The sequence below is a fragment of the Thunnus albacares genome, chromosome 18 (genome assembly GCF_914725855.1).
Source record: "Thunnus albacares chromosome 18, fThuAlb1.1, whole genome shotgun sequence".
NCBI classification, from domain to species: Eukaryota; Metazoa; Chordata; class Actinopteri; order Scombriformes; family Scombridae; genus Thunnus; species Thunnus albacares.
In genome coordinates this window covers 1,396,407-1,416,993 of record NC_058123.1, presented here as the reverse complement: position 1 = coordinate 1,416,993, position 20,587 = coordinate 1,396,407, and the positions used below count along the sequence as shown (strand labels likewise).

The window sequence follows — 20,587 nt, the reverse complement described above, 5'->3', positions numbered from 1 at the left end:
TAGTTAGAATTTTATCATTAAAGAAGCTCATGAAGTCATTACTACTGAGAGCTATAGGAATACATGGATCAATAGAGTTATGACTCTTTGTCAGCTAAAATGCTGAAAAGGAACCTAGGGCTGTTTTTATTCTCTTCTATTAATGCTGAGTAATAGGCGGCTCTGGCATTACAGAGGGCCTTCCTATATGTTTTAAGACTATCTTGCCAGACTAAGCGAGATTCTTCTACTTTGGTGGGACGCCAAATCCTTTCCAATTTTCGCAATGTTTGCTTTAATTTGCAGGTTTGGGAGTTAAACCATGGAGCTAACCTCTTATGTTTATTATCTTCCTTTTTAAGGGGGCGATGGAGTCGAGTGTTATTCGTAATGAGCCTGCAGCACTATCAACAAGATTATCAGTTTGGGAGGAACTAAAGTTAACATAAGAGTCCTCTGTAGTATTGAGACATGGCAGTGAATTCAGTACTGATGGAATTGCTTCCTTAAATTTATCTACAACACTATCAGAGAGACATCTAGTGAGGACATTTTTGTCTAATGGTGTGTAATCCAGTAATAGGAATTCAAAAGTTATTAAAAAATGATAACTAATCAGAGTATCATTTCCCATTCCCTTTAAGAGCCAGGTGCACTTGCACCTTGGTAGATTACTATTATGGTGCTGCTCCTGGACCCTCCCGTGGCCCCAGACCACAAGTTTAAGATCCTGTTCATTAATTTGTTGTGAATTTATCTTTGTTTGGCTTTTGAAATGATTTATTTTTTTTGGTTTCTTTAAAATTGTTTTGTTCAGTCATGGAGTAACAGGTCAAATCAGCAGGGTTTTAATTGCTGAAAATATGGAAACCTGATCACTGTACTCTCAAAAATGTCAAAGAATATTTGTTAAATATTGTTCAGAAATGAAATCATTAATTTTAATCATGTAAAGAATCATTAACACAGTTATCAGGACTTGATCAGCTCTCCAAGGCTCTGATCCTGCTGCTGGCAGCAGCTAGAAGCTGTGCAGATTTATTTCCTTCATTAGTTTAATCATTGTTTTCACCTCATTTATTTCCTCATGTCATCATGTATTGATGCAGCAGGAAAGACGATTTGTGTCTGATCAGCTGTTGTCCATCTGTATAAATGTCTATGTGTTTTGCCACAATTTGGTCAAATAATTCGACAATTTTATCCGTCATTACTGCGATTAGTTAATTCTGATAAATATTATAATTAAGCATTATGACGTACAGTCCTGTGCAAAAGTTTTAGGCACTAAAGTAAAGTGAGAATTCTTACAAAAATATTGCTATAAATTGTTTTAATTTATCAATGAACTTCTTACAAAGTTGAGTAAACAGTAGAAAACTAAATTAAATCAATATTTGCTGTGAGCAGCTTCTCCTCGGTTCACTTTAACACAGTTTTTCATGGTAACTTGCAGGCAGGTTGTTGTAACCATCCCGGAGAAAGAATGATCTTCTGTGGATTTATTATTTAGAACATCTCAGGTGCTTCTTCATGTTAATCCCACATTGACTCCATGTTGTTGAGATCAGGGCTCTGTGGGGGCCAAACTATACCATCTGCTACAGGACTCATCATTCTTCTTGTTGCTGAAATAGTTCTTTATGACTCTAGCTGTATGCTCGGGGTCATTGTCATGTCATGAATAAATCGATCAGACACCTCCCTGATGGTATTGCATAATGGATAAGAATCTAAACATCTAGGGTACTTTTGCATAGTACTGTATATTTTCTAAAATCTGTTGATGTTCACAATAATAATCTTTCACATTGTAATCCTTTTATTTGTAATCTTTTGCATGTTTGTGTGCTGCTGTGTGTAACAAGCAGAGTGCATGTTGTGTACTCGTCTATGTAGATGCATATTATTATCTTGAAAATGTGCCTTAAAATAACAGTGAAACACTGCGTCATTGACTTCAGACCAGGTTTTTGTTGGTCAATAGTGCAATCACTCTCTGCTGCCTCAAGATAGCAATGTGCCAACAACGCACCTGACCACACCTCACTTTAAGACCAGCACGCCCATGGGCGCACTGATGGGCGCTAGTGTATTTGCTATTTTAACAACGTGGGCGCTGGACGGGAAAATGACAACTGTGTCGGTCTTAAACTAACAAAGACGCTTGTGTTGCGCTTGGCGCCGCTTTGTGCCGGGTGTAAGATAGAACCCTAAGTGTGTGTGTGTGTCTGTGTGTGTTTGTGTTTGTGTGTGTGTGTGTGTGTGTGTGTGTGTGTGTGAATGGGGTGGGAGAACTCAATGAACCAACAGCACACAAAAATCTTAATCAGTATGGAATCAATTCAGTAATTAAAAGTAAATAGCAGATATTATAGTAAATAAAAGTTTTGTAGCTTAACACAAAGTGACCTTTGTTTGTCTCCATAGTAACGGTCATGGAGGCTCATGGGTAATGAAGCCGCTTCCGCAATTGAAAACTGATAAAAACCCTTCAGTTCTCAGAATTGAAAGAGAAATAATTAAAACTGATGGTCTTAACATGAATCTATCATATTCTTGAGTTATCAAGGACACTTTTGTGTTTTTTTTGTTAACAAATGTTAAAGATATCATTAAAAGAAAACGTCGACATGTTGACAGGAAGGAAAATAATTTCTGGCAGCTGATACTCCAGTCAGCCAATCGCAAAGCTTCAAATTCTGGATTTCAAATTCAATTAATTTCTCTGCTCTAACATACATAGCCTACATAAAATAACACAAATAACATAACAGCTCACATAACTACACAATACAAAGACAATGATTCAAACAACATGCAAATACGTGGTTTCAGCAGCAGCAGGGTCCATAGCAACCACCATAGCAACAGTAGATGTTCCTTCATAATACCTAACAAACTAAACATCACATACATTCACTGAACAAAGATTATGAAAATAAAATGCACATTTCTTGCTGGAAATGTCATCAAAACGCATTTTAATATTGAAACTATCCTAAAATATTGCATTTTCCACTGAGAATAAAAGAAATGTCAGCCATTTTGTTTGCTTTTGCAGACAGAAACTTGACAGTCACATGATGTGGACGCACTCCAATAGAAAAGAACAGGCCAAAACAAAACGTAGGGATCTCACAATTTTAGAGCCATTATTGTGAAACTAATCCGTTTTGCACTGTGGACCAACGTAGGTATTAAACATTTTGATGTGAGACTGGGTTGGTATGTTACACAGCAGAAGATCCTGTTAATTGACTGTAATCTGAGTCTCTGTCCTCACAGTCAAAACCAGAGCTCACATTTAGACTAAAATCCCCAAATGTGGCTGTTTGGTTTGACTTTATTTTATTCATATTCTACAATCACAGATGTCACAGCTGCAGTTTTTATATTCTACTGTACTATTATTCATTCTGGAGCACAAGAGTCACATGAAACCAGATACTATTGTATATATGTGAAAAATAATTAGATTGTATTTAACTTGTCAGTTTGATGAGAAAGGAACAAGTTAATTGAATCTCTACTTTTTCTACAGGACTTATGAGAAAATCATCTCCAGAAGTTCTCTGATCTCTTCAGGATCTCCTGGTGTCTACCAGCTGAGACCAAAGGAAGAGAAGTTTGGAAATCTGACAAGAAAAACTGTTGGTGAGAAAAACCTGAACAAGAAAAACAAAACCATCTTACTTGTAGGTGAAACAGGAGCAGGAAAATCTACTCTGATCAACGTTCTGGTCAACTACACCACGGGAGTGAAGTTTGAGGACAACATCTGGTTTAAAATTGTAGAAGAAGAGAAGAGAAGTCAGACAGAGAGTCAGACATCAGATGTGATCGTGTACGAGATCTTTGGTTTTGAAGATAAAACTCTGCCCTTCTCTCTGACCATCATCGATACTCCTGGATACAGAGACACCAGAGGGATCGAACAAGATGACAAAGTCAGTCAAAGATTATTTGACTTGTTCCGTTCAAAAGATGGAGTTCGTAAAATTGATGCAGTGGGTCTGGTGCTGAAGTCGAGTGTGAATCAACTGAGTGACCGACAGAAGTACATCTTTGATTCAGTGACGTCTCTGTTTGGAAAAGACCTGGAGGAAAATGTTGTTGCTCTCATCACACATTCTAATGGAATAACACCTGAAGATGCTCTGGAAGCTCTTGAAGCTGCAAACATTAAATGTGCCAAAAATGAGAAGAATCAACGTGTTCACTTCTTGTTCGATAACATCCAGACCACACAGAGAACAGAGGAAACAGAGTTTGCTTTACAGAATGCATGGAGGGTAACAGAGAGAGGAATGAAACGATTCACAGACTTCCTGGAAAAATCTAAACCACAACAGCTGATAACAACAGTTGAAGTGTTGAACGCACGCATCAGAATAACAGCCTGCATCCACAACCTGCAACACAGAATCCAGCTGATTGAACAAAAACAGAACGAGGCCCAACAGACACAAGAAGCTCTGAAGAAACATGAACAAGAGATGAAGAAGAATGAAGAGTTCATTGTAGAAGTTGATGAGTACTACAAAGAGAGAGAGCCTATTGATGGAGGGATGTGGGGTTTGTTTTTTTATGGAGGAGCTGTCACCTGTAACATCTGTAGAGAGAACTGTCACCATCCTGGATGCACAAAGGCCTGGTATCCCAAACACTGTGAGGTCATGAAAGGAGGTCACTGTACTGTTTGTACAGGGAAGTGTCCTGCATCAGATCATGTGAAAGAAAAGTGGAGATATGTGAACAAGACCAGGAAAGTTAAGAAGACCTTTGAAGATGTGAAACAGAAATATGAAAAGAATAAGGTAGATCGTGAGCAGAAGAAGAGCCTTCTGGAAAATCTTCAAACAGAGATGGAAAAACTGAAATCAGAGAAGACTCAGCTGCTTACAGAGGCCTACCATCATGTGGAGCAACTAGAGCGGATCGCCCTGAATGATAATTCTCTGTCAATTCATGTCCACTTGGACTTCCTGATTAAGAAGATGAAGGAGATTGGAGACACAGAGAAGGTCAAGAAGCTGGAGGAGATGAAATGTCGAATGGATGAAAGAACCAGATCAGCAATGCAGTACATGTTTGATAAACTAACAGGCTGGTAAAGATGCAGTGATGTAGATGAACAACATCATCAGCAGCATCAGCAGGAAGTGACAAAAAGCTGCAGTCAAGTCAGACAGTTTCCAGCAGCTTTCAAAGAATCTACAGGAAGTCACAGAAATATTTACATCCTGTTAGATCTGATCCTGATTTAATAAAATGTTATCAGATCAATCTACTCAAGCTCAGCTGATCAATCACTAACATTGTTTTAATGCTGATCTGTATGATAGAATATAAACTGTTAAATGACCTATAATCAATAATCAAAACAACATTTATTCTGTAATCTCCAATATGAGACTATTAAATTATTTTACATAGAAATGTAACTGTTGCAGCAAGCGAATCACTACCTGCTGGTCAACATGCCGACTGTAATCAGCTGATGTCACACTAATCAAACTCATTCACATCTCATTGATGAAAGAAAGAAATTCTAATAAAATGAAATTATTATTTTTTTCTATGTAATTTAGTTTTTGGGAGAGATCTTTGTATAAGCTTTTATATTCTTATCTCTCCTGCACAGATGTTTATTTACTTTAAATGAATGAATAGTTGAGTTTATGCAGGTAAAAGTATGTTTGTTACCTACATGTGAATGTCTCTGTGTACATATCAAATGTTTAAATATTGTATAAAACACTATTTTATGATGCACAAACAAATAAAGTGAAACACAAATCAAACCAACTCAAATTGTAAGCAGAAATAGACATTATATCATTTATCTGGCAAATATTCACATCAGTAATTAAATAATGATGTAATCATATTGTGTCTGTTGTAATATTTGGTTATTGAATGTTTTCTGTCTCTTTGAATAATAAAAGTTGTCATCAACACATCTGAATTCTTAGTAGAAGATCAGACAACTGAAATCCAAAATGAAGATAAAACGTCATGTTGTTGATCAAACTCCTGAACCAATCAGCTCTTTGATCAGGTGACAGCCAGGTGTCTCCCATCATGCCCTGATCCTTGCAGTCAGTGGAGAACAGCTGCAGCCGACTTGATCTCATCAGGTTGTTGTTGCCCACGTCTGCATGATGTCAGAGCGAGTTGGGATCAAGTCAAACATAAATCCAACCGGCAAGAGTTTTACTGTCTAAAGCTGAGGGAATAATCAGATCTGTCTGTGTGTCCTTATCATTGGAATACCTCCCGAAATATACAATAGAATAGATAAGATTTTATTTTATTTAATGTGGAGGAACAAATGTCATAATTTAAGAAAAAATATCTTATGCAACATAAAAAGAAATGGTGGTCTGGACGTACTAAGTTTTAAAATGTTAAATAATACTCTCAAAGTGAAATGATGAACTAATTTGATTATAGAAGAGGACAACATCTGGAATACCCTCCCCATATAAATATTTAGTTTAATGGATGGAGTTAAATTTTCTGCTTAAATGTGATTAAAGAATTGATAAGTTACCTGTTAAGTTATCAAATATTCATGAACAAGCTCTGCTGGCCTGGAAACTGATTTACAAACATAATTTTTTACCAACTAATTACTATATTTGGAATAACAAGAATATTCAATATAAAATAAGTCACTAATGGGTTGACAATGGTATTTATTGATTAAACAACTTGTTAATGCTGATGGGAAGTTACTAACAATAATGAATTCCTCTCTGAGTTCAGGTCACCAGTTATGCAGTGGTTTTTGATGCTTTGCTGAGGGCTGTGCTGCAGCTTCTCAGAGGTTCAGTAATCAAGGTTTCAATGATTAATCCATTCAATAGAGGTATATTCCTTGGAGAAGCTGACATTGTCAAGACTAAAAGCTCAAATAAATACATCAGAGATTACATATAAGCTGTACTATCCATTGACTGAACCAGCCTATTATATCAACGTCTGAGCAAGAGAGAAATCCCAACACTATTTCCGTTTCCGGTTTACAGGTTAACTGGGTAACAGACAGCTAAACAGTTTCATTCTTCAACTTTTTACTTTCTGTTATTAGTTTAGCAACAATAAACTCCTGATAAGTTACCTAAATAGATGTGATAATTACTAGACAGCAAACTTTATGTAACTGGTGGAGTTTTCTACCAATTTGTAGCTTATTTTACTTATACTTTATAACAGACGTTGCTTAGCATGCTAATATGGCTTTTAACACACTCAAAATACTCAGATAAATACAGACTTTGTGGTAAGTCATGTAAATTACTTAATGACACTAATACAACGCTGTAAAAACAATTTATTTTGTTAATTTATGTAATAGTAGCTAGATGTGTCATACCTTGCTGGAGCCTCTCTGTGCACCCTGGACTCAAGAAGTGATGGCATATGACTGGGGGTCACTCATCAGGATGGGGAGATGGTCAGCTCATCCATCTCAACATAAACATCAGATTAAACATCAAGTAAGACCATCTGTACATCCATCTCAACATCGATGGAAACGGTCCTGGCCACATGGATCTTCTGGGGTTCCTAACTGCCCGGATGGCAGTCCTTTCTCCCCGCTGAGGTCGAGAGGAGGTTCCAGGTGCACCGGGCCGGTGCTGAGGGGCTTAAGAGGAGCTTCTACCCTCTGGCCACCGGGATCCTGGATGAGATTGCTACATAGGACGTTTATTGTACCACAGAGCGTGCCTGTCAAAACCTCTGTCAAGTTCAAAACAGTGTTTCATCAGCAAAAACACCTGGGCTGTGTTTCATGGAGTGCTCTTTGGACTACTGTTGGTACTCATTGCTGTATTGCCTGTACGTGTCTGTCTGGCCAGAGCAATCAACACTGATGGAAAACAACTGGGACAACGAGTGATTGAGCTTGGGACAAATGCTGGCTCATGGCCAGCTGACACTCCTAAAGTGAGTTTTCATCATAACTTACTGGGATATTTTACATCCTGCGGCACGGGCGAGCCCAGGTACCAGAGCAAATCACTGATCCAGTGGACTGGTCATCTGCCACTCCATTTCAGAGAACAGCAGGTCTCTTCTTCATGCTGATCCTGCTCTCCAGAGATGTTCAGCTAAATCCTGGACCAGTGACCCCTGGAGCGCTGCAGAACTTTGATGCTGATTTGTGCCCAAGTGTGTCTGGGACTCCTCTGGTGCCAGTGAGGAATGAGCAGCAACTTTCTGAGCTTCTCCCTTAACAGACTAAACTTTGTTCTCCAGGGCTCCATAACATTTAACATTATTATTACTACCAGCTGCCTGGTTGGATCTTAGAGTCCAGTGGTGGGCAAAATTGAGGACAAAGGTTTTGTCCAGTGTAAGAAAATCAGTATGAGTTGTATGTGGAGCCAAGAGTCCCCTTTATAATCTTTGTCGGCCCAGTCAGGGCCGGGAACTGGGATGATGTACTGTCCTCTGATGAATGATGATTCCAACTCTGAACTCTAAAAGATGTTTCACAGAGGAGGTGTATTCATGTCTTTTTAACTGTATTTTACTGAAGTATTTTTGAAAAATAAACTGACTTTATGAAACGCACAACCAACTTCAGACTGACTTCAGCACAGATGGAACATGAACAGATCAGAGTTTTTGAAGAAGACGACACAGAAAATCCTCCAAGTCACAAATTACAGGAAATGACTTTAACCAGGAAATAACCACAGAAGGTCAGAGAGGAGAGACCAGAAGGTTTCAAAATGGCTGATTATTGACTAGACTGTTTATGTAGAAAAGATTTCCTTTTTAATATGTTCAGATACACGTTGTTCACCAGACATCTATGTATCTAATATTACATTTGTAAATGTAAAGGATAATCTAATCAAATCAAGAAAACTGACTAAAAGTAGATTTAAGACCACAGCAACTAAGACAATGATCCTTCAATGCATACCCAGAGCTAAGCAAGAAGAATTTACCAGCTTGAACTGGGATGATGTTCTGTCCTCTGATGATCTGGACTATGGCTGTGATACTTTTATTCACAGAATCAACTCTGTGAGGGAAAGATTTAATGTGAGGATACAGATAAAATCTAAAAAATAAAAACAATTTACCATGGTTTAAAGAAAATGTGTGGAAACTAACAAAATCTAGAGATGCTGCACTAAGGAAGGCAGTTAAAACTAGAAGAGACACTGACATGCTGATTTATAAAGGTTTAAGGAACAAAGTTATCCAAGAGCTAAGAGAAGATAAATCTCATTTTATCTCAATATATTGAATGAGGCAAAAGGCAACAGTAAATTGATCTGGAAAAACATCAATAATCTCACAAGGAGGGACCCAAAATGTGCCATTGTCACGCCTGTTTTTAAATCTGGAGACCTTGAAGCCAGTAACTACAGACCAATAAGTATACTGCCAGTACTCTCAAAGGTTGCTGAGAAAGTTGTCATTAAACAACTGACAACATTTCTTAATACAAGCAGTTTTGGTCTACATTGTATGCAGTTTGGCTTTAGAGCAATCATTCCACTGAAACTGCTACCTTGCACTTAATAGAGCAAATTAAATCAAGACTTGATAAAGGAGGAGTAGTTGGTGCTGTATTTTTAGATCTGTGTAAAATATTCAACACAGTCAATCATGATGTTTTAATACCGAAACTCTCTAAATTTAACTTCTCCTCTAGAGCACTGGCATGGATGTCTTCATATTTATCTAATAGGAGACAATGTGTTAAAGTTGGTGACACACTGTCCAGTAACATGAAGTGCACAATGGGTGTTCCACAAGGGTCAGTGTTAGATCCCCTATTATTTAGCCTATATATTAATGATCTCCCTCAACAGTGTCATGATGCAGAACTACAAATGTATGCAGATGACACTGTTGTGTACACACATGCAAAAACAGCTGAGTTAGCTGCTGCTAAGCTAACAATCGCATTGGTAAGGATCACACATTGGCTTGCTCAATCATGTCTGAGTCTAAATGTAAACAAGACAAAAGGTATGTTTTTCTCTTAGACTATGGTACAACCTCCTAATGCTGATATTCTCATCAAAGGTGAAAAAATTGACATAGTTACTGATTTTAAATATCTTGGTGTGACACTGGATCCAAATTTGAACTTTAAGAAACATGTTAAAAAAACGGTTAAAACTATAAAGTACAACTTAGCAAATTTTAGACATATTAGAAACTGTCTCTCTTTGGATGCAGCCAAGATATTTATGCAGCTATGATTCTTTCCTATATGTCTTATTGCATCACATGTTGGGGGCAGGTGGAGAAACAGCCATAAAACCTCTTGAGTCCTTATACAAACAAACTCTAAAAACTCTGGACAAAAAGCCAATGCATTTCCATCACTGTAGGGTTCTGGAGAAATACAATTTACTGAGCTTTGACAATTTTAGATTATTCTCAAATTTGTGCCTAGTTTATAAAATGTTAAATGGTTTGTCCTCCTCCACTATGTGACTTTGTGTTCACTCGCTCAGTAAGTTCTATTAGATCCTCCAGAATATCCTCTATACATGATTGGACCATTTCATCACACTGCATTTGGACAGTCAGCTTTCTCTGTGAAGCCACAACTCAGTGGAACATCCTACCTGATGACATGAAGAACTGCAGTTCAATCAATAAATTCAAGACCAAATTAAAAAATCTACTAAAGACCAATCAGCTGTGTGACCACTGAGTCTAAACTCCATCTATGGTCTTGATTTAAATTTGACAAGTTCTAATTGACATTGTGGGTGTATGTGATGTGCTGTGTGTTGTTTTGTATTTTGTATGGTGTGTTCTGTGTGGATTTTCTTTTTTTGCTTTGTACTGTTTGTTGTTGTGCTGTTGTATGTTTTTTGTTGGGGACTATAGATGCAAACAAGCTTCAAGCTAACTCTGGTGCAGTGCATCTTTAATGTTTCAAACTGCACACTGTTCCAGTCAGTAAATCAATCAATCACAGTCACTGAGAAGTCTTCAGGCCTGCAGTTATAACTTATTATCAATCATTAACAAAAGGTTTATTTTTTCACACGTTAATTTACAGTAAATTATCTTGTGTGCACATTATAATAAGTTGTTTTGACCTTTTGGGACCTAAAGGCTCTGCAGTAATATGATGTGATCTGTCTCTGGTCTCTGAGGATCAAACTCTGCAGGCGAGGCAGCAGTAAAAGTTTCCTCCTTCAGAAAAATGTTCAAACTTCCCATTGAGCTGTCAGTGTCTCCTTAAAGTTTAAGTGCTTTTACATTAGTGTTCACAGTATTCCGTCCACCCCTTTTGGACAGTCACAATAACATTGAGGTTAATCATGAGAATATATTCTTATGAATGATGTGTTTTATCTGTTTAAAGGGTCCAAGACCCAGCTAGAGTCATTTATTACATACCTCAACTGACTTTCTGTCATTTACTATGAATTATGACCACAAACGCATCTGTTTTCTAGATTTATGGATCATTAGAGAGAATAATCTCTTGTATACAGATCTGTTAAACAAACCCACATCTATTAATATTTTACTAATGGCAGACTCTGATCATGCTTTAATGTTAATAATAGTCTCCTTTTAGTCAGTTTTGCAGATTAAAATGAATTTGCCAGAAAACTGGTGATTTTGTCAGGAACATGAATGAAATGAAAAACAAAGAGGATAGAAGAAATCTGTCCTACATGATGCTGCCACTAAAATAAAAGACAGATCGAGGTCTGATCTCTTAAAAAATAAACCTACAGTGAAATCAGATGAATGAATAATGTTTACAGCAGAGTATTCTATGAGTGCAGAACAGATAAAGGGAATAATAACAAAACATTGGCATATACTTGAATCTGATTTTCAACTCAATGGTGCATTCAAACGACCTCTCATGGTTTATAAAAGAGCTAAAAACCTGAGAGACCTCCTGGTTCATTCATATTTACCTCCTCTTCAATCAGTACCAGCCCGAGTTACTTTAACACCTACTGTATGGTTGTTGTAGTCAGTGTAACTATATTTACTGATGTAACAGTTTTAAACATCCTCACACAGGTAAAGAGATTCCTATAACTGAGTTATTTCATGTCACACTAAGTCGATCATTTATCTCATCACTTTCCCTTGTGGAGAGTTATATGTTGGAAAGATGAGTAGATCACTGAAAACTCATATTGCTGAACATAGAAGCACTATTAGGTGTAAAGACATGAATGATCCAGTAGCAGCACATTCTGTTGAATTTAACCATCCTTTTTCCTCTCTAAGATATATTGGTATTGAGAAAGTATCACTCCCTCCAAGAGGAGGTAACTAGTTTTACTTTCCTGGTCACCTCATGGATTAAATATAGATTATGACCTGAAGTGTTTTCTGTAATGTTTCTCTATTTATTGGATATTTAGATTAAGTTGTGTATGATGTTCATCTAGAGCTGATGTTTAACTTCCTCTGTATATCTATTAGAAATCTATTAAAAGCTAATGTATTTTTTAACATTTTTGAATATACTTAAAAAATATATATTATAATGTAATATTTACATCTCTTCATGTGGTACGAGACTTAGTGGTTCTTGTCACTTTATCTGAAGTGATTTGATTGGCTGTAGTTCCTGATGCTGTTTGTTTAAAAGTTTTGATTCGCTGAAGGCCTTTTGATTGTTTTTCTCACCCTGATGGTGAACATGATTATCTAATCACCATCAGATATGTTACTAGGTGTGGCCTACATAACATACCTGTTAGTATGATTTTATCTGACCCTATGTACTTCACTGATTTTGGATGTTGGACGTGTGACAGAAACATTCCCTAGTCTGCATGACACCTTGGTATAGCCCTTCGGGGGGGGGCCTTTTAGATACAAACAATGGATCCATGGTCAAGTTTGGAACTGTTCCAGATGTGGGTATGTTGTGACACATAATATGTTGTGAGATAGCTGTCAATCACTTGATGGACGGCTCCCAACTGAGGTAGTGCCCCTGTAAAACATGTTATTCACATGATAAGATACAGATGTGTAACCATATATAAGCTGTGCATCGACAGTGGTACATTGCCCAGACCATCTTTGTACATGGAATGGACCCGATGGCCATCGTCTAATAAACGTCTACAAAACAAGAACTTTGTCAGCTCTTCCTTTGAACGATATCATCACACATCCTTCCTTTCAATACCATCAATCAATCAATCAATTTTTATTTATGTAGCACCAAATCACAACAAAAGTCATCTCAGGGCACTTTTCACATAGAGCAGGTCGAGACTGTACATACCTTACGTTCCCCCCATGAGCAGCACTTGGTGACAGCGGTGAGGAAAAACTCCCCTTTAACGGCTAGAAACCTCAAGCAGAACCCGGCTGTTGGTGGGCGGCCATCTGCTTTTTTTTTTTTTAGTTTATTGGTCAGGGACGTTGCAAAAAACCATTGTAACAGGTTATAACAACATGAAACAGATGTATTGCATATAGGATTTCTAGCCAAGGCTAATTTGCGACCCCTGTCCCTGGTTAGGCTTTTCTACTTAAAATAGGTATAACATATCACTACCAGAAATACATTAATTAAATAAAGCTCATAATAAATAGTGACATTCTCAATAACAACAGTATTTACATCACATAACAATCAATTTGCATGTGTTGCATATGTATACACATGTATGTTTCCTAATTCATGGCAATGATGTATTTATGTACATATTTATTGGTGTATGTGTCTGTGTACATACATGCATAATCTGTATTAATGCATGTATGTTTATCTGTATGTATCTGTTCGTCTATCTATGTGTTGGGTTGGGTTGAGAGAGAGAAAGAAAGGGGGGGGGGGGGGGGGGGGGGGGGGGGGCAGAATAACAACAATCATAACAATAACAATAACAGCAGCAATAGCCAGGGAAGGATGCCAACAGGACTGTGAAGGACCGCGAAGGCTCGGCCCGGAACCCAGGGTTTCCTGCAAGATGGGAGAGCACAAAATACTCTGGGGAAGAAGCAAAGTTAATGACATGCATTAATAGTAAAAGAATAAATAAAAAATAAAACAAAATAAAAAAAATAAAAGAATACATACAGATGGAGAGGAGGAGGAGGAGAGAGGAGCTCAGTGCATCATGGGAAGTCCCCCAGCAGTCTAGGCCTATAGCAGCATAACTAAGGGCTGATCCAAGGCGAGCCTGGTCGGCCCTAACTATAAGCTTTATCAAAAAGGAAAGTTTTAAGCCTACTCTTAAACATAGAGAGGGTGTCTGCACCCCAGACCGAATCTGGAAGATGGTTCCACAGGAGAGGAGCCTGATAGCTGAAGGCTCTGCCTCCCATTCTACTTTTAAAGACTGTAGGAACCACCAGTAAGCTGCATACTGGGAGCGCAGTGTTCTGGTGGGATAATACGGTACTATGAGCTCTTTAAGATATGATGGTGCCTGACCATTAAGAGCTTTGTAGGTGAGGAGAAGGATTTTAAATTCTATTCAGGATTTTACAGGAAGCCAATGCAGCGAAGCTAAAATGGGAGAAAAGTGGTCTCTTTTTCTAGTTTTAGTCAGAACACATGCAGCTGCATTCTGGACCAGCTGGAGAGTCTTTAGAGAATTGTTAGGGCAGCCTGATAATAATGAGTTGCAATATACCAGTGCCTGCATACTGCTATGATTGTTGATCTTGAGGAAGGGCTGGAAGCCTAAAATGTCATCTGAGTACAAGAGAAATGCATATGGAGCCAGAGGTTTTTTATTACTCTCAAAGATCTTCTTCATACCAAACCAAGATTAATGCATATAAATATTAATAATTCAGTAACTCTGCTAAGTATCACATGTTGTTTCATGGATTCAGATCTAAGACCTGAAGTCTAATGGTGACATTGGAAAAAATGATTTTTGTTCTGAAATGTCACTGAACACGTCTTCTTGTCCTCAGTGGAAACTGCACTCTTCACAGGAAAGGGGATTTCAGGTTTTCAAATTTGAGAACTTCAGAAGTAATTAGTAAAAACTATTTCCAAAGATTAAATAATTTATTTAACATTTTCCTCCCAAGGTGGTCTTGCAGCAGTTTTGAACAGTGCTGAAAACATTCAGTTTGATTCTGGATAAGACAGAAAACAATAGAGCTGCAGGTCAGATTCGTCAGACTGGTTTATAGCTTCAACATCACATCAAGGGGCAGACACTGTGGACTGCGTGAGGAGAAAACATGCTCAGTGTTTGTTAATGTTTTTATCTTTCCAAGACAGACCTCACTGAAACACAAATATCCTGAAGGTGTGACGGACACTAAATAACTTCGGTAACTCTGATCTATTATGGATAAGGAGTCGATGAAGGGAGGCTAGAATTGGTGTAATTTGGTCAAATTTTCTTGTTTTAGTTCAGATTCTAGCTGAAGTATTTTGAACCATTTGAATCTTCAGACATTTGAATCTGAAGAGTTTTAGTACTAGTGAGTGGCAGGCCTGAAACCAAAAGTTTATCTTTAATGAAATCAAGTGTTGGGGCACATTTTTGATTTAATAACTTAATAATTATGTTCACTTTTACTATCACAGTCAAGGTAGTTCTGGTAAAAATAATTTGTTGTTAGGTCTGCAGGATTTAATTACTAAACTTTAAGACTGTACCTGTTACTAACAAGCAACACATATGATAAATACCTCAAAACCTTTACAAAAAGTAAAGAGTGCATAAATATGAGAAATGAAAACCTGTGACCGTGACTTTACCCACAGACTAACGTTTGAGAAGTGGAGGGTCAGAAAGTAGCCAGCTACCCAACTATCACAGCACCATTTTACAAAACTTCAGCCAACACTGGTAGACAAAGAAGATAAGTTGGTACAGATAAGGCTGTACAGGATAATGTGGGTAATGATAGTTTCCCTGAGAGCAGAGCTGCAGCAGAGTGTTCTCCACTACTAAGTATAACATTAGTCAAAGCACAATAAACTTTCCCCTCCTCACTCTAGAACATGTAGAACAACTTCTGTTTCTGCAAAACAACAAAGATATTTCAGTCAGTGGTTATGGTCAATGAATTAATTTAATTATCTTAAAGGTGCAGAAGACTGTAACATGTTTCCATGTACTGTAGTTAACTTTTAAAATAAAAGAGCTGTGTACTCTTACGGCCAAAATACAGCAACACATCTGTCACAGCATGGCAGCTTGTTTATTATAATCAACTGAAACTGCTGCACTGACCACAGAAACTGTGTGCATTGCATGCTCTATTTTTTTTTCTTTCAGGTAAAAACTACATAGAAAAAACAAGTACAAACTATTTAAAAATGATTAAAATAAATACCTCGCAGCAGTGCAACATTGTGGAATTTTTTTTCATTGTACATTACAATAAATAAATCAAATCAATGTGTATCAATGATCCTGTAGTTAAGGCGATCTAGTTAATTAATTTAGTACCAGTTAATACAGCCTAGGCTTCCAAACTCTGCATAGCCAACTGCATTATCACTTGGCAAAACTCAATATGCATGCAGTAAAGGAGTTGGTGTAGCAGGTAGAAAACCCCGCTCTGCCCCGTCCTGCCTGCTGTATTTCAGCTGTCAATGTCTCTGTTTTCCTTCAGTGACCTTCATCAAGACCAGTTTGCTGAACTGTCAGTTATGTTTTACTTTGTAATTCAGTGGATTTAAGGGAAGACAAGCACTTGTATAGCACTGTTCAATCACAGAGGCAATTCAAAATCCTATATAATAACAATAATGATATCTTTATTTATATAGCACTTATCAAAATAAAATTACAAAGTTCTTCACATAGAATCACTTAAAAACACAAGCCTGTTGCTCACTCTCTGCATTCACTAGCTTCAAATCACCTGCTTCTGTCATATTCTCCTGTTAGGTGAGCAGTAATATTTATGATGTGCAACATTGTGTGTGTTATCGTAATATGTTGCCTGCGTTATGGTAAAGTCTTAACAACAAACTTCATGTGTATTGGCATGCTAATCGCGAGTTATGCTAATCGCTAATTAGCTACCATGCTAGGCGGACTTTGGCAAGAAGGTTGTACAAGTTACTTCTGTGTCCAGAATGTAAACTCACATGGTCCATGCTGTTTTAAATTAAATGCTGAAGGAATATGTTACCTTAGATAGCATATTTTACTCTACTTTAGGGAGTAATATCTGCTTTTATTTGATATATAGTGAGTTATAGTTTGTACTGTATATTAAACCTAGAGCACAGTACTGTTTATTACCTAACACCTAACAAGTATGGGAAAGAAGTACGGGAAAGAACACTTGACTACACCTGAGCGGGTCATACACAGGTATGAGTATGTCCTGAAAAACATACAGAATCGAATCTAAAAACAAAATCAATCTCTGTGTTTCCCAGGCCTTGAAACCATGGATCATGTGGACAGAACAACAATGGCTCTGACAAGCATCATTGCCGAGGTACAGTATGTGCACTGCATGTGAAAATGTCATACCTGTATTTGTGGTGCCATCGTGCTTGTTTTTTAAACTGTTATTCACTACTACAAATTATGTAATATCAGAATAACTTGTATCATTTTTAATTGTGGGTGTGTGGATTGGGGGGGTTAATGTAATGAATGCTGTTATGTAACAATTGTGTGCATGTGTGTTTTAGACTTGACTATACTGTAATACACTTCAATAATTGTGATTACAGGTGGATATAGCTTCAGGAGGGGAAAACTTTGGTGTCTTCACCTACACTGATAGGATTTTGCATTGCAGCTCAAAGGATTTGTGGACTCCTGCCCTGGGCTGAAGAACAAAATAAAAAAGACTGCAAAGTAGTGATGAACTCCTCCCACTGAAGAGACGACGTAGAACATAAGAGTTCCTGAAAATTGTTTTTGTTGTTGTTGTTGGTCTGTTACATTTACAATTTAAACATAGTTTCCTGTTTTGTTCTTGTTTTTTGTTGTTGTTTTTTTAAACTAAAATTAATCATTTTATAACTACATTTTGATAAATTAGTTAAGAGTTATTTTGTTGTATAAGTTTTATATATAGTTTTTGTTAAATTATATGTAGTACAATTTATATAGAATATTTATATTATATAATAGTAGTATATATAGTTAAGAAGTTATAAATGAAACATATTCTATTTAATCATGTTCAATAATGTTTTCTCATTGTCTGTTCAAAATGTCGGTCTGGTGTGTTGTTAATGACATGTTGCATGTTGTTAGATTGTGACATGAAAGGTAACAGAACCAAACAGCTAAGTAAGGACGGGAGAACATAATCCAGCCCGCTCCCTGTTGTTACCATGTACTTATAGGGTAACTAGTCTGTACCTGCAGAGTAAGGACTGGGGAACAATGTGAATTTAATAATCTAGCCTGCTCCCTGTTGTTACCATGTACTTATAGAGTAAGTAGTCTGTATTTACAGAGTAAGACTGGGAGAACAGCACATATGTTGTGGTTTATGTGTAATTAAAGAATAAAATCATTTTTCATAACTTCCTGCGTACCTTATTATTGTGTAATTAAAGATATACTATGTATATTACATTACTGTATTGTTATTTTTTCATCCTCAGATGACAATACAAGCCTTTCATAGCTGTGCACTGAAGAGAAGTAAGATTGCCTGTTCTGAGCTGTTGCAGTGCTGGACCAACATGGCTGCTAGGAGCTAATTTTCAAAAGTATAGACCCATTTCTAGACTTGTTCTATTGAAATTCATACAGTGAAGTAGAAGACATAAGCATAATAAATCTCTTGAGTGTGGGTGAAGCTTGCCTGTCAAACACACATGCATAAAAAAATGATTGTCATAACTGTCACGAGCAAAAACATTTGATTTTAGTACACATATACACATGTAACGTACTGATTCATATGAGGAAATTACACCATAAGTTCCGGGAAGTTACATGATAAATGTTGAGAAGTTACACTTTAAAACCCCAATTGTTACTCCCTTGTTTCTCATTGTTTCGTTTTCTTCCGCTGTACCTACATTTAAGTACCAGTAAGAACCGGAAAGTATTTTATATGTACGGATTCATACGAGGAAGTTACACCGTAAAACGTGGGCTGTATTATAAAGTGTTACCAGAAACTTTTACAAAGGGCCATGAATGTGTTTCTAGTATCTCCAGCAGACTCTCTGTGTTTCCAGCGCTGACATGGAGAGTCTGACAGCAGCTGCTCATGGCTGTTATTTTGCTTGCATTTCTTCTTCAATGTCACCTACAACTGCTGTCCATCTGACCGTCACCAGTCTGTTCAGCACCTCCATAAGGAGGCGGAGGGTAGTGGCACTCTGGTAGTGGTGAGCCAAAGTAGCTGAATCTATTCAACTGCAGCTCTAGTTTAAAACACACTATGTGGACTGTTACTAATGAATTAACTTCTTGACCGTGTTCCAACACAAGAAGGTGAATGATAGTTCAGTTCTTGTTCTCTCATTGATACTCAGATTACAGATCTTGCATGAGGCTGCCATAAGTGTATTTAAATTTGAGTCTGTTTGACAAAGACCTGAGCGCACACACAAACAGCACAGCAGAAACAGCAGCAGGTGGTAGCTGACAATGGGCTAAAGACAGTAAGACAAACTAATGACTTAGTGTGAAAGATAAACTGCAGAGAAGTTGACCCATTAATAAACTCTGTCTTACATGAACATTTTTCACTGTGCTACTAATTTTTTCATTTAGGAGCACACGAACTCCTTGGGAAAAACACTAGAGCCCTGTGTATATACACTAACGGTAAAGCCATCTGAAGGCGGCAGGAATCTGTTCTATCTTCAGTCTCTATTGGAATGATGCGGTGCATTGTAAAGGCACAATTACACACACCAGATCTGGTGGTAAACCCATATCTAAAAACTTTTTATGTCCAAGACAACAATGGGTTTCCTCGGAGGAAAACTGTGTAGGATTCTCAAACAGTCAGTGCATCATGGTGGGGATGAAGTGGTGAATATGATTGGCCACAATTGTCACAGCCTCCAACATGCCTACTTTAAATGTATAATAATATATTCTTTCTGATCCCACCCGGTATCCCAGTGCACCACCAGTGTGCCTGGCACGCCTTGCCATAATAATTCTAAAAGTGTGCTGGGCATAATGGTTGTGCATCAGGCCAGTGATCCATCAACACTGAGATTCAGGAACACCCACTGAATGTGTGAAACCTGGGAAATGCAGTAGCAGATGGAAGTTGATAGAAGAAAAATTCACATAGATTCCCAGATAATCCTCATACCAGAGAATGCTGCAGGGGTTCCAGCTGGTGTCTGATAGTTTTGTGGTGGACCAACACAAGTCTTTCAGAAGTCTTTGTAGCCCCTCAGTCATGCTTCTGTTCAAGTTGTTGTGTGATATGTTTTCTAATTAATAGTGGAACATTTTCTGTAACTGTTGCTCAGCGTCAGTTCCAATTAAAGTAACTAGAAGCTGAATAACATTTCCTCATTGACAGCATACCTGCATTGTATTGATCTGTACTTCTCTCCGGAAGTAAAGATGAACTTAAATGAAAACAAATAAGTAGGCTTTGACATTTCTTTGTAATTTGAGCCAAGCAAAAGCATGACCATTTTGGAAGATGTTGTTAATGTGAAATCCAACCA

At 37.5% G+C, this 20,587-nt stretch overlaps 2 protein-coding genes across 3 annotated transcripts in view; both read left to right on the top strand.

Moving 5' to 3' along the window:
• Nucleotides 1–20,587, top strand: part of LOC122968142 — a 168,489-nt gene that overhangs the window by 118,991 nt on the left and 28,911 nt on the right. The gene's annotated exons all lie outside the window — the stretch shown is intronic.
• LOC122968139 overlaps nt 1–20,587 on the top strand; it is a 47,282-nt gene that overhangs the window by 20,242 nt on the left and 6,453 nt on the right. The window contains exon 4 of the mRNA XM_044333139.1: nt 3,524–5,121. Coding sequence (XP_044189074.1) covers nt 3,524–5,096 — 1,573 coding nt within the window. The 3' untranslated portion in view covers nt 5,097–5,121. The remainder of the gene's footprint in view (nt 1–3,523; nt 5,122–20,587) is intronic.